Source organism: Sebastes umbrosus, chromosome 9, assembly GCF_015220745.1.
Source record: "Sebastes umbrosus isolate fSebUmb1 chromosome 9, fSebUmb1.pri, whole genome shotgun sequence".
Lineage (NCBI taxonomy): Eukaryota > Metazoa > Chordata > Actinopteri > Perciformes > Sebastidae > Sebastes > Sebastes umbrosus.
Genome location: NC_051277.1, coordinates 15,486,773 through 15,498,464, shown reverse-complemented (window position 1 = coordinate 15,498,464; position 11,692 = coordinate 15,486,773). Strand labels below are relative to the sequence as shown.

The following is an 11,692-nucleotide window of genomic DNA, read 5'->3' as shown; positions in this document are numbered from 1 at the left end:
AGTTTTTGACTACTGCACAAATTTCACATTGTCAAGACCAATTAAAGAAATGAGAGTGAGATAGCAGTGTGCTGGTATTTTTTTTTCATCTTTTTGGGCAGATTATTGTTACCTAGCATCTGCATAATATTTCCTCTTGGAGTGGCGGGGTCTTACATGCACATAGTTTCTGCCAAAAGTAGAACAATAGTGGTTATTTCACATGAGATATTTCTGTATTTGTCCTTTGTCTGTGCTCCTCTCACTTGTTCAGGAGGGTGTGGTGCTCTGCTGGAGGATACTTAGAAGAATAGTTTTGGGGAAATACGCTTATTTGCTTTTTGCCGAGAGAAGATTGATACCACTTTCATGTTTGTGCATGAAGTGGCCTATAAGGAGCTTGATCCAGGAGGTGATTAGCTTAGCTTAGCATAAAGACTGGAAACAGGGGGAAACCGCTAGCCTTCTCTGTCCATAGTTAAGAAATCTGCCAACCAGCACGTTTAAAACTCAGATAACACATTATATCTCATTTGTTTAATCTGTACACAAACAGAAATTTAAAAAAAGACACGTTGTGGTTTTAATGGGTGTTACATGCTGTCACTATTTCTTGGCAAACAGTGACCTCCTGGAGTCTTGTCAATATAAGGTTGTCACGCAACTACTGCCCTTCAAGAAATTGTTACAGCACCCTATAAAACCACTACATTTCTGTTTATGTACTGATTAAACAAAGAAGGTATAACATTAGTGAGCTTTAGAGGTGCTGGTAGGGGGATTTGGACAGAACCTTGAGAGCTGTTTCCCTCTTCCTCCAGTCTTCATGCTACGCTAGGCTAACTGCCTCCTGGCCCCAGCTTCATACTTAAGCAGACATTATGGGGATATTGGCGTTCTCATGTAACTCGTGGCAACAAAGTAAATAAGTGTATTTCCAGCCTGTTCTTATTCCCAGGGTGTCAAATACCGAGGCTTTGTCATGGCGTGTGATACCGCCGCACATGGCACCCTTTAGCCCCAGTATGAGACGCAGCAGGCTTTCCAATAACTACAATGTAAACCCATCCGCGGCAACAGTAAACGCTCAGAGAAAGTGCTGTGGTGACGTAGTTTAAAGAGCGAAAAGACACATGGGCGGATGGGAGGGTAGGTGGATGGGTCCAACAAAGACAAGGCTTTCATCCAGGAGAGCACTGTTCATGTCCCGGGTGTGTAGTTTCACTCCTACGTTACAGTCAGCTGTAATTTTCACTTTACAAACGTAGTTTTAAGCCCAACTTTGTAATTTTTTCTTAAACCTAACTAAGTGCCTAAACCTAAAGTGACGCCAAGGGGCATGACAAAACGGCCGTATGTGACGAGTTGGGATGAGAACGTGTTGGTATTTCCCAAAATGTCGAACGATTTCTTTAAGATATTAAATCAGGTTTTAAGGTGATTAAAAGCACTGATGGTTGCACAGTCTACAATGTTTGTGTTTTTGGAATTATATGACTTGCATTTGGTGTTTATTGTAAGTTTTCTTTTCATGATGGCATTTATTTTGTCAGAGTGGCTGAAGATTTTTCAAATGATGAATATCTTTTTTTAGAAAATCTTCCTTATCTCAACCCCTGCATCTGGTTCCTTTTATCAAACAGGCAGCTGAATATGTAATAACAGTATAAACGCAGTTCTCCCCTCAGAATTTGCATTCCAGCTTCCCGTATCAGACAGGGGTGTGTTGGTTCAGGGAAAAGAGAGGAGAGGAGTGGGAAGGGGAGAGAGCGGAGAGGAGAGGAGCTTGATGGTGCACGCTTATTAGCCTGAAATATCCATGCAGCAGCTGCACCATTTCCGCGGCAACACCTGTCGCCATGGCGCTGAGTTGTCGACATGCCTCTGTGTCAGAGTCTGCATGTCTGAGGCGCTGCACATTCACAGCGTGTCCGACTTCTGAGAACGCACACTTACTTCCCCAGCTAATGTCTTGGCATGTACAGAATCTCATACATGTAGCACAGCATCCTCATATGCATTGGTGCTAACATGTAGCCACACACACACACCTCTATAACGACAGTGTTGAAGAAACAGTAAGAAAGCAGAAAAGGATTTTTTTTTTAGCTTAGTGGCTTCTTTGTTGCATCCTTACATAAACAATTCTCCACTTTCCTCCCCGCTCCCTGCTCCCTCCATTCCTTCTCTAGTCGCTCAGATGGGGAATTTTGCGTTTCCATGACAACCACAGTGGTGGAGGAAACGGATTAGATACTCTGCACTGTCTGTGCTGGGGGTGTGGTAGCTGCATGTGTGTGAGCGCTGTATAGGGGGCAGGGGGTGCTTATGGGGTGTACGGCTTGTAAAGAGGGATTGGGGTTATGGTTGAGTGTAGTTTGTGTATATACAGTACGTGTGAGTGTTGGAGTGTGGAGGCAGGGTGGGGGTAGGAGATGCCCTCAAACCACATTGCACCAGATGGAAGCTTTTGATCCCCAACACATTGTTCTATCTTGGCGAGTGAACAGAAACCAAAATTTGCTCTTCATTTTGTGTTTTCTGCCTATTACCTGTGAGCAGATCATTTGCACACTTGACCCATGACTTGACACTTCTTCCTCTCATCTTCTAACCTCACTGCAGCAAAATCATAACGAGACAATTAACCCTGCTTTCTCTGTCACCCTAAATTCAACTCCCACTATCCCTCAGTCTGTCTTTCCCCCTTCATTCCTGTCTCCCCATCTCCCCCCTGTCTGATTTCCATCCTCCCAGCTGAGAAAACAGGCGCGAGAGCTCTTGGCAGAGATGAGGAGAGAGAGGGAGAGAGTAGAGAGGGGGCTTTTCAGATGAAGAGAAAAAGGGTTTGCAGCTTTGAAAGGGAGCATTGTGTTGTTCTTCCACATTGCTACAGCTCCATCTCTGTGATTTAGTCGAGCCAGCAGCCAGCACATTACTGTGTCTCTTTAAATCAGGGTGCTGTTAGCCTTAGCAACGTTCAGGCTCCAGTGCTCCAATGCTCCTGTTCAATGGCCTCCTCCTCCTCTATCAGCCAAAGACCACTGAACTCCCTGTTAAGTCTGCCTGATGGGCACATTCCTCTCTGCTGAAATAACACAGGAAAACCGGCCTTTTGGAAATTATGTAAGAAATATGTTAAATAGGCTACTGTGTGTTTCGTTTTGTTGTTGTGCAGGACAGTCTGGGTGTATTTTTGGAGCTGGCTGAGTGTGCCAGCAGAGAGAAATATCCCTTTCCTATTCTCTCCCTGTTAATTTTTTATAAGGAACATCAATCCAGTCTCTTTCTCTGTCTCTGCACTGCTGAAGAGAAGAACATTAACCCACTGCTGTCTGTTTCTGGGTCTCTGAAACTATCAGATGTAATCTCCACTAAGTGTGTCATTTGGATTTAGGCCCTGCTTAACTTGACTGTGGCGCTGTAATATACATTTCATCTCCCTGGCAAAATTCAGATTAAGCTGGTCTTTATCCCTGCTGTGTTTCCAGTGTGCATATCTACAGAGCAGTGCTCTGTCCTCCAACATGTGGTGACCCAACACACTGCAGAGACAGCTGCAGGATGGGAGGAAGGAGGGGGGTGGGGGGGCAGGGAAGGAAGAAGAGAGGAAGTCAGAAGGGGAGGATGAGGGGGAGGGTTCCTTCCTTTCGAGGGAGAGGGAAAAAAAAGAGTAGAAGAGGCGCGTAAACTTACTTCCTGCCCCGCCACAAGCAGCCCTGTTACGTCACATCCTGTTCTTTCCTTACATGAATCAGATGTGATCCTCGCTGTCCTGAAATGAGATCCTTGTTTCCTCTCGCTGGTCCTGCCTGGCCAGGAAATGCAGCTTTGCTCCACTTTCTGCTCCAATACTACAAATTAGAGTACATTTGATTACGAGACTATTCAAGACATTTGCTTTTAAGCATGTTTGTTTGTGTGTTTGAAAGTCTGACTTCTTCACAGACTCATTGACTGACCACAGTGTATAAGTGTGCCTATTTACGTGTACATGTGTCACACTCAGGATGTGATGATGCCTGCTATTCTCTCTCATGTCCAGGCTGTCTGACTAATGTTATTATCGCTCACAGGCAGACCATTGTCAAGTTCCAGTCTGCTACTGCTTCCCCTCTTTGGTCAACCCTGCTATACATCACTGGTTTGAAAGTTGTGTGACTGTGTGTGTCACACACCATTGTGCATATCTCTGTGTGTATAATCAGAAGGAATGTGCTTAATTAAGCGAGATAGGGTGGAGGGGGGGCGGTAACGGGGGCAATAAAAGAACAATCTCGCCATTCTGCTGGGTCTCCCCTCCAGGAAATGGATGACACATGGGGACAGTGAGGACAGCAGGAGTCTCTGTGAGTCACAGGATGACAAACATCAGCTGACAGAGTAACTCTGAAGCTATTGTAAAGCTTTATATATGCGTAAGGTACCCATGTGTACAATTTCCTTTGATTGTTTCCATCTCAAATGGAAGCTCATACTGTGCAGATCTCCAGCAAATCAAAGTGGGACAAACCCACATGGCGTTATTACCTCTGACTCATCCGCTGTGTGTCTGTGTGTGGGATGATGTATCTCCGCCCGGCTCTGCCATGTTTCCTGCATATGTCCCTCTCGGAGTTGCCAGGTTTGACTAATGGCTGAATATGTTTGTCTTCCTGCAGGTCATTCAGCTCAGCCAGGCCCCGAGCTGAGCCAATAATGGCCATTGCATGGATCTGTAATTTAAGATGTGGAGAACAGAGAAAAGCATCCAGCGAGCGGCTGGGGCTGACAGTTGCCGTGGCAACCACGTATAACACAGTGAGAGAAGGGGTGCCGGCCATTTTGAGTAAGTGAGTCTGCAGTGTTTGATGTTGGAATGCTGCTGTGTGAATTAACTGGATTGTCACGTTAAAAATGTTTTATGTAATCTTAAAGAAGGATTAATAAAATATATATTTGTGTTTGAAAACTACTAAATGGGGACTTTTCAATGAATGAAATCCTTTTTAAGTTATTCTCTCATAGCTTTTGGTCTTGTGCAATGTTCAGGCAGTAACCCTTAGAAAAAAATGCATTAGCGTTAGAATGGACGCCACGACTGATTCATGAACACTCGCATCATCTCCATCCCTCCTTCCATCCCCCCAACATCTGCAGCAGTGAGTTAAAGCCTGCTCCTTTTGTTTTGCTTGGTGACGTCCCATGGGCTATTTATAGGGACTATGTTATTGTGTAAGACTTTGTGAAAGGCACAAAGCGGGCTGCCATGTTCCCTGTAATGGCCCCAGGATCTGAGAGAGGAAAGCTAAAGAACATGTGGTTCTAGTAAGATGAGCTGGAGGAGGAGATAGTGAGTTTAGGAGGAATGAGCTGTATGAATGTTTTTACTTTGATACTTCCCTCAATGGCTCGTTACCATTCATCCATTCTCTATATTTAGACAATAGTAGGCATCACACAATATAAGGTCAGGTGTTGTGCTATTTTATGTTACATCACCACTCTATGAGGACAAAACAGTGAGTGAAGTGTCTTTCAGGTCTTATCTGTACTACCAGGTTTCATCACAAGTGTCCCAATTAATTACTCCCATTTATCATGTGACGAGTGAACAGTAGTTAAAAAAGGGTGCCCAGTCCATGTGAATTTAACTGGAAATAATATTATGTGACCTAATTTTGTCTTCTTCCTACTCACTTTTTATCTGCCACGGCCATAAAGAACACCTAAAATGGACCGGGGATAGAGCAAAGCATCCTTGGAAACATTAGGAGAGCTGCAATCCTGCTGAATGTGAGTCACACAGACAAAAAGCACACTACATGTTACATGCATTTCACAGGTGAGTCTCATGAATTAATAGGATTAGAATGATTGATTAAATCACTCAAACTGTATGACAATTATACATTTAAGCATAAAACAAACAACACACACAAGTATTTTTAAATGATTTCAGAATCTTTTTATTTGAAATGTCAGTGTTCAAGAGAAAATAAAACAGCAATATAAATATTAGCATAAAAATAAGAGAGTAACACAGGGGTATAGCGTGGGGGCTAAGCATTTGATAAGAAAGATAATACAGCAGGATAGAATAGTATTAATTCAGCAGCGGACGGACTTACACATATATAATATTTATAATCATTTGTTCATATGGACAGAAAGAGAATGAGAGGCATTCTTTCACAAATGCACAAGATAAAATCACCGCAAAAGAACATTAAGAGGTTACAGAAGGATAGAAACATTTCCATATTTTTTTTTTTTGTTTTGTTTCTTTTCAGGGTGATAAAAGATAGTAGAGAGAAAATGAACACAAAAATATGCGTAACACATATCACAAGTTAACTAGTCTACGTGTGTCACTTTGTTTACTTACCTAAAGTTGTCTTTAATTCATTTATTTACACTGAAGAGTTAGTTGGCTTCCATGGTGCTTAGTTACTACATTGCAACACAAACTGTTGAAGAACATCTCAGATTTTTATTCGTTATTGATTCTTTTTTTTTTTTTCAAACTGTGGTTTTCTTATTTTTCTTGAAAAACAAAATGCAACACATTCCAGTAGTAAGCCACGCCTTGTCGAGAGGGACTTCTGTTTTGAAAATGTTGGACGTGGTCCCTACTATACAAACAACTGGCTCATACCATCGACAGGACTTGTGTTTATTTACAGTGGGGAAGAGCCTCACAGGACCAGGGAGTGGAGGAGAGAGGTGAGTGGTGGAGAGGCTAAGGTTTCCCATTCATTTCAATGGCGGAGGGATATTTCAAAGGGCTCTTGAGTGGTATCTCCTCACCAACAGGGACAGCTGTGCTTGGCTCTGTTGACCGCTACCTGGGTCAGTGCATTAGAGAAAGTTTAAGGGGTGGGCAGGTCAACAGTGGTTCCTCTGTACATTCAGTGGGTAGAGCCAAGGTTGTTTAACACCCCCCTGGTCGATATAATGGTGCCACCTCAGTCTGTGGACCCCTCACCTCACCCCCTCCACTCCCCCTGACCCAGCCTGCAAGCTGCCTTTTCTCATGCAGTTGTATCTGGCCAGAGGCCTGACAGACAGATGGATGGCAAAGTAAAGACTTCATATCTTATACAAACAATTCCTCTATGCTATCGAATCATTATCTCCCAAAGAAAAAAAACATGTTACTGTGTCACATCAAGAAGTTCTTCAACACTTCAGGATAGTGAGGGGTAATACTCCGTTGAGGCCCTAGAGGCCTGAAAAGTGTCTAGAGACTCCTAAGCACTTAAGTTTACCACATCTAGGCATTTCCCTAAAGACCGAAGTGATTACTACCCCTACATCATCTCATCCTCAGAATACGAACAGTGCATTTCTCTTTGTTTGGCTCTCAACGTGGGGTAGTGAGTGAGGGGAGGACACAAGCTGGGTGTGTGGAGGGGAGGGCAGAGGGTGCAGGCCAGCAGGACATGTCTGTGCCCATCTGGAGGTGTTATACAAGAAGCCAGTCCCTGCTGCTATACCACCTGCATGGACAGCCTGGTCCGTGACTCCAGGACACAACACCATGCCACCCCACCCTCTGCCAGCCCTTCCACTGGGTGCATGCTCAGGTCATAAAAATATCAGGAGATTAAAATCCTATTTTTTTTTAAACTATGATTACAAAAGTAATTTTCATTTTGTGTCAAGTAAATGCTACATGTGCATTATATTGACCTGCGATTGGAGGGAGGATAAACAGATTTAGGATGTCCTCCTCTTTGCTTTTGCAATGCATAGTTTGCAACTCTAAACTAGTATATGTGGTTTGAACCTTAAAGAGCATGCAGAAGAGTTTGTAATACCTGTCAAACAACAGCCTTATATCCACAGGACTTATGGTTTAAGACCCTGCAAGGCTGACCCTATATAGGAATCTAATGGATGGCAACTAGCGTACTTTACAATAGCTGACTTTCCACCTCAGGGAAAGAGCACAAAAAATCCAACATGAAAGACATTAACATTTCATCTCTGAATATATCACTGCGTATAGCCTTGTCACCCCAGCAAGGTTCCTTACACTGAATCTCTTTGTCCAAGTTCATTTGATTTTGCCAAAAGAAAAAAAAAAATCACAATAACCCCCCATACCCTGCCAAAATTATCTACCGACAAAGATTATGTGAGCAACACTAGACCTTTAGCACAGCACAAGTTATCAACACCAACACCAGCCTTCAGCACATTCAAGACACTTTCAAAGAACCATCGACATCTATCCAACGTCCATGTGGTCAGAAGTGATTTGCTGTCATTATTTAGACCGTGGCTAACATGAGTGAACGCAGAGCAGTAAGATACCTAATGGGGGGGTATGGAGGGTCTCATCAGATCAGGCCGGGTTCATCATTCCTCCACTTCTCTTCATCCAAATCTACTTCTTCTCCTTCTTGGTGGACTTCTTCTTGGAGGCAGGGGTCTGAGCAGCCTTGGGGGGCTCGGCCTGGGCCATAATCTGGGGCGGGGGCAGCGCCTGCTGGGCCGCCTGCTGGGCCGTGGCCTGCTGCTGCTGCTGCTGCTGTTGCTGCTGCTGCTGCTGCTGCTGCTGCTGCTGCTGCTGCTGCTGGGGGTTGGAGGTGAGGGTGGCCGTGCTACCGGGGATGTAGACGTTCTGGCGATAGTCGGGCACGTGCTGCAGGGTGAACTGGGGGCTGTAGCGGGTGCTCAGGCCCATGGTGCCGGGTCCCAGGGTGGCCGTAGCCTCGCTCACTTCTGGGGGGAAGAGAGACAGAGTGGGGGAATGAGGGGTGAGGAGGGAGAGGAGAGAGGGATGAAACTTGTTAGACAAGAAGTTGAAAGGTTTTGTGTGACAGTGTTATATGAAAAGGTACAGTCTTAGTGTTAGTACAGGATTAGGTGGCATTTAGTGGTGTGGTTGCAGATTGCAACGTGAGCCGGTGACTAAAAAAACGGAGTAACGCCATTCGCCTCGCTTAGAGACTGTCCTTACCATAATAACACTACTTTAGGAGCAACGGAAGTCAGACGGTGGCTGGTGGTACCACGGTTTTGCACTTTGCAACTCATGTTACCGCAGTTTCACAAGCGTGTCGGTAAACTACTGTTGCTTTCAGGTGGCGTAAAAATGCTAAAGGCTCTCTCTAAAGTCAGTGTTTGGTTTGTCCATTCTGGGCTACTGTAGAAACATGGCGGAGCAACATGGCGGACTCTGATATGAAGGACTCATTCTAAGCTAACGAAAACACGATTCTTAATTTCAGGTGATTATACACACTTTAGGTTTACTTATTATTAGTAATGCTATAATTTGTTATTTCAACAGTTTATTGTTGCACACAACATTTTATATTCTATACTATAAGTATTTATTAATGATTACGAAATTAATTGGAAACCTTTAAGAAATTGCTTGTAAAACATCTATAAACATTACAGAGATAGATGAACCAGATATTTATAACAATTTGTTAATAGTTAATAATTGGTTTGTAAACCATCTGTGAACATTATTTGGATGGCCATTATAAAGTTGCAACTGATAATTATAATGTATATATTGTATAATGGTTAATAAATACTTTGTACAGCATCTATAAACATTATTTAGATAGTTAATACTTTGTCAATGGTTATTAATTGGTCCATCTATCTATGTAATTTTATAGATGTTTTACAAACGATTTCTTAAAGGTTTACAAATCATGTGGTTATCACTAACAAATACTTAATATAGTATACGAAATGTGTGCAACAATAAACTGCTAATAAATACTAATGTAATCAGAATGTAATTGTTTTTTTCCTCCAATTTATATTTGTAATTATTTCATATTACACAAACTAATGATACAATTACAAGTTTAATGTTTGCTAACAGTAAAACAACTATTAACTAAGTTTAAATAACTATCAATTTATTATTTATTTACCTCCATCTCTGCTAATAGATACCCAGAAATGTTACACACTGTTCCTTTAAAGGAGTGAAATGAAAATAGGTAAAAAAAAAAAGCAGTTTGGTTTACCAAGAGATATGATAGTTGATTGAAGGGAGATTCTGTGTGAACCTTATATTTGATTTACGTAGAAAAGTAGAAAGCGCATGTGTGCGCGCATGACGTACTAGCAGCTCAGCTCATAATTCTCCCACAGCCCCTGCATTGCAGAGCCAGAGACACAAACGCTCCCTCCCCCATCCTGTAGTTCTTCTCAGCCGATATAAACACTGCATGCACACGAAAACTGTCATGCTGTTAACTGGCTTCCAGAAAGCCAAAGGAAATACATTTTTTAATAATCTTTCTATCTGCTCTCACATAGTGCTTTGTTAATCGATTGCTGGATTGCTCCTGCGCTGGTCTTATCAACACAGTGACTGTAAGTACAGAGCAGAGATGATCAGTATTTAACACTAGGCACTATTTTGTCTTTCCTTCCTGATGGCACTAACTGTTCATTCTGTCTAACTTTATGCTGACTTGCAGGTTACCACTATGCCCAAGACAGAGCCTTTTCTCTCTGCGTCTCTCTGTTCACTTCGATGGAAAAATTCCACACCACGTCCGGTGCAGTGTCCAAGAGGGGGGAGGGTGTGATTGTGTGTGTGTGGAGAAGGAGGGAAATGTGATGTGTCGCTGGTTTCAATAACAGTGGAAACAATTACTTGAGTCTATTTGGCAATAAATCATGTCGAGTTTGTACCTCCATCATTTCAGCATATTTTGTGTTTGACTCTCACTATATTCAGTGTTGCTCAGCCTGCTTTCGAGGCCAATTGTATGTGTATTTTTCCATGTTATTACTAAAGGCTTCCACAGTAAAAGCCCAAAGATGAATCACTGTGTGTCCCCTCAGTGCTGGTTAGACAGTCACTGCAGGAACAGAGAAATAGGGCAGTAGAAGGAGGACATGTTGTGCAATATGGGAATCTTTAGTTATGTATGAGCCTAAAGGTTGTATATTACATAACTTTTCATGTAGCTCTAAAGAGCTCAACAGTGACTACCCACTTTTTGAACAGCTCTGGTTACGGAAGTGAATATCCCATTCATTTACTCCATTGACATTTCAGAAAATTCTTATATAAAGAGTTTTAAGCATGGAACCAACCCAACCAGCGACGAGATGAATCGTGATCATAAAACATTTGATTCGGAGCAAAAAAAACATTGGAAAACGGTAAAAGGTACAAGATTGTGAACTAGGGGTGTAAGAAAATATTGAATATTGCAATATTATGTTTCGTGATACTGTATACTCAAAAAACCTGTATTGGATTTTAATTAATAGTTTACATGCAAAGATTAACTCTGTCAATACTTTATTTCGTTTGCAAAGCTATGCACCATCTCAGTCTATGCACCCTCTCATTGTAGTGCTATGATGTTGGATGTAACAGGGACTGTGATAAATGCAAATGCTGATCTCACTGTTCTGATTAAATAAAAAAGCAAACTTCTTTTTAGTCAGATTTTATGCATATGTGTAGTGTTCTTTATACTATCACAGCTTCCCTATAATTAGATTTAAACAATCTCAATATATCGCTTTGCTTACAGTATCGCAATACATCACAATATATTGAATCGCAACCCCTGTATCATGATACGTATTGCATCGACAGATTCTTGCCAATACACAGCCCTACTGTGTACATAACTATTTTGAGATAAAAGGAACTACTCATCCCTTAAACCATTAAAAGTGGCGACTCGTTGACCCTGGAAACTCCCGAAAAACGTATAAAAACTAA

At 42.3% G+C, this 11,692-nt stretch overlaps 1 protein-coding gene and 1 long non-coding RNA gene across 21 annotated transcripts in view; one reads left to right on the top strand and one right to left on the bottom strand.

The window, feature by feature from the left end:
* The first annotated feature begins 2,972 nt into the window (after nt 1-2,972).
* LOC119493931 lies at nt 2,973-10,607 on the top strand. Its single transcript, XR_005208047.1, has 5 exons — nt 2,973-3,105; nt 4,641-4,807; nt 5,683-5,754; nt 10,261-10,317; nt 10,425-10,607. It is a non-coding gene; the product is annotated as an uncharacterized LOC119493931 (long non-coding RNA).
* LOC119493873 (protocadherin gamma-C5-like) overlaps nt 5,902-11,692 on the bottom strand; it is a 223,100-nt gene continuing 217,309 nt past the window's right edge. For 17 of the 20 annotated variants that reach the window (XM_037779379.1, XM_037779385.1, XM_037779381.1 and 14 more), the window contains one exon: nt 5,902-8,691. In XM_037779379.1, the coding sequence (XP_037635307.1) occupies nt 8,354-8,691 (338 nt within the window). In that variant the 3' untranslated portion in view covers nt 5,902-8,353. The remainder of the gene's footprint in view (nt 8,692-11,692) is intronic. The other 3 variants (XM_037779369.1, XM_037779374.1, XM_037779376.1) reach the window with 1 other exon arrangement.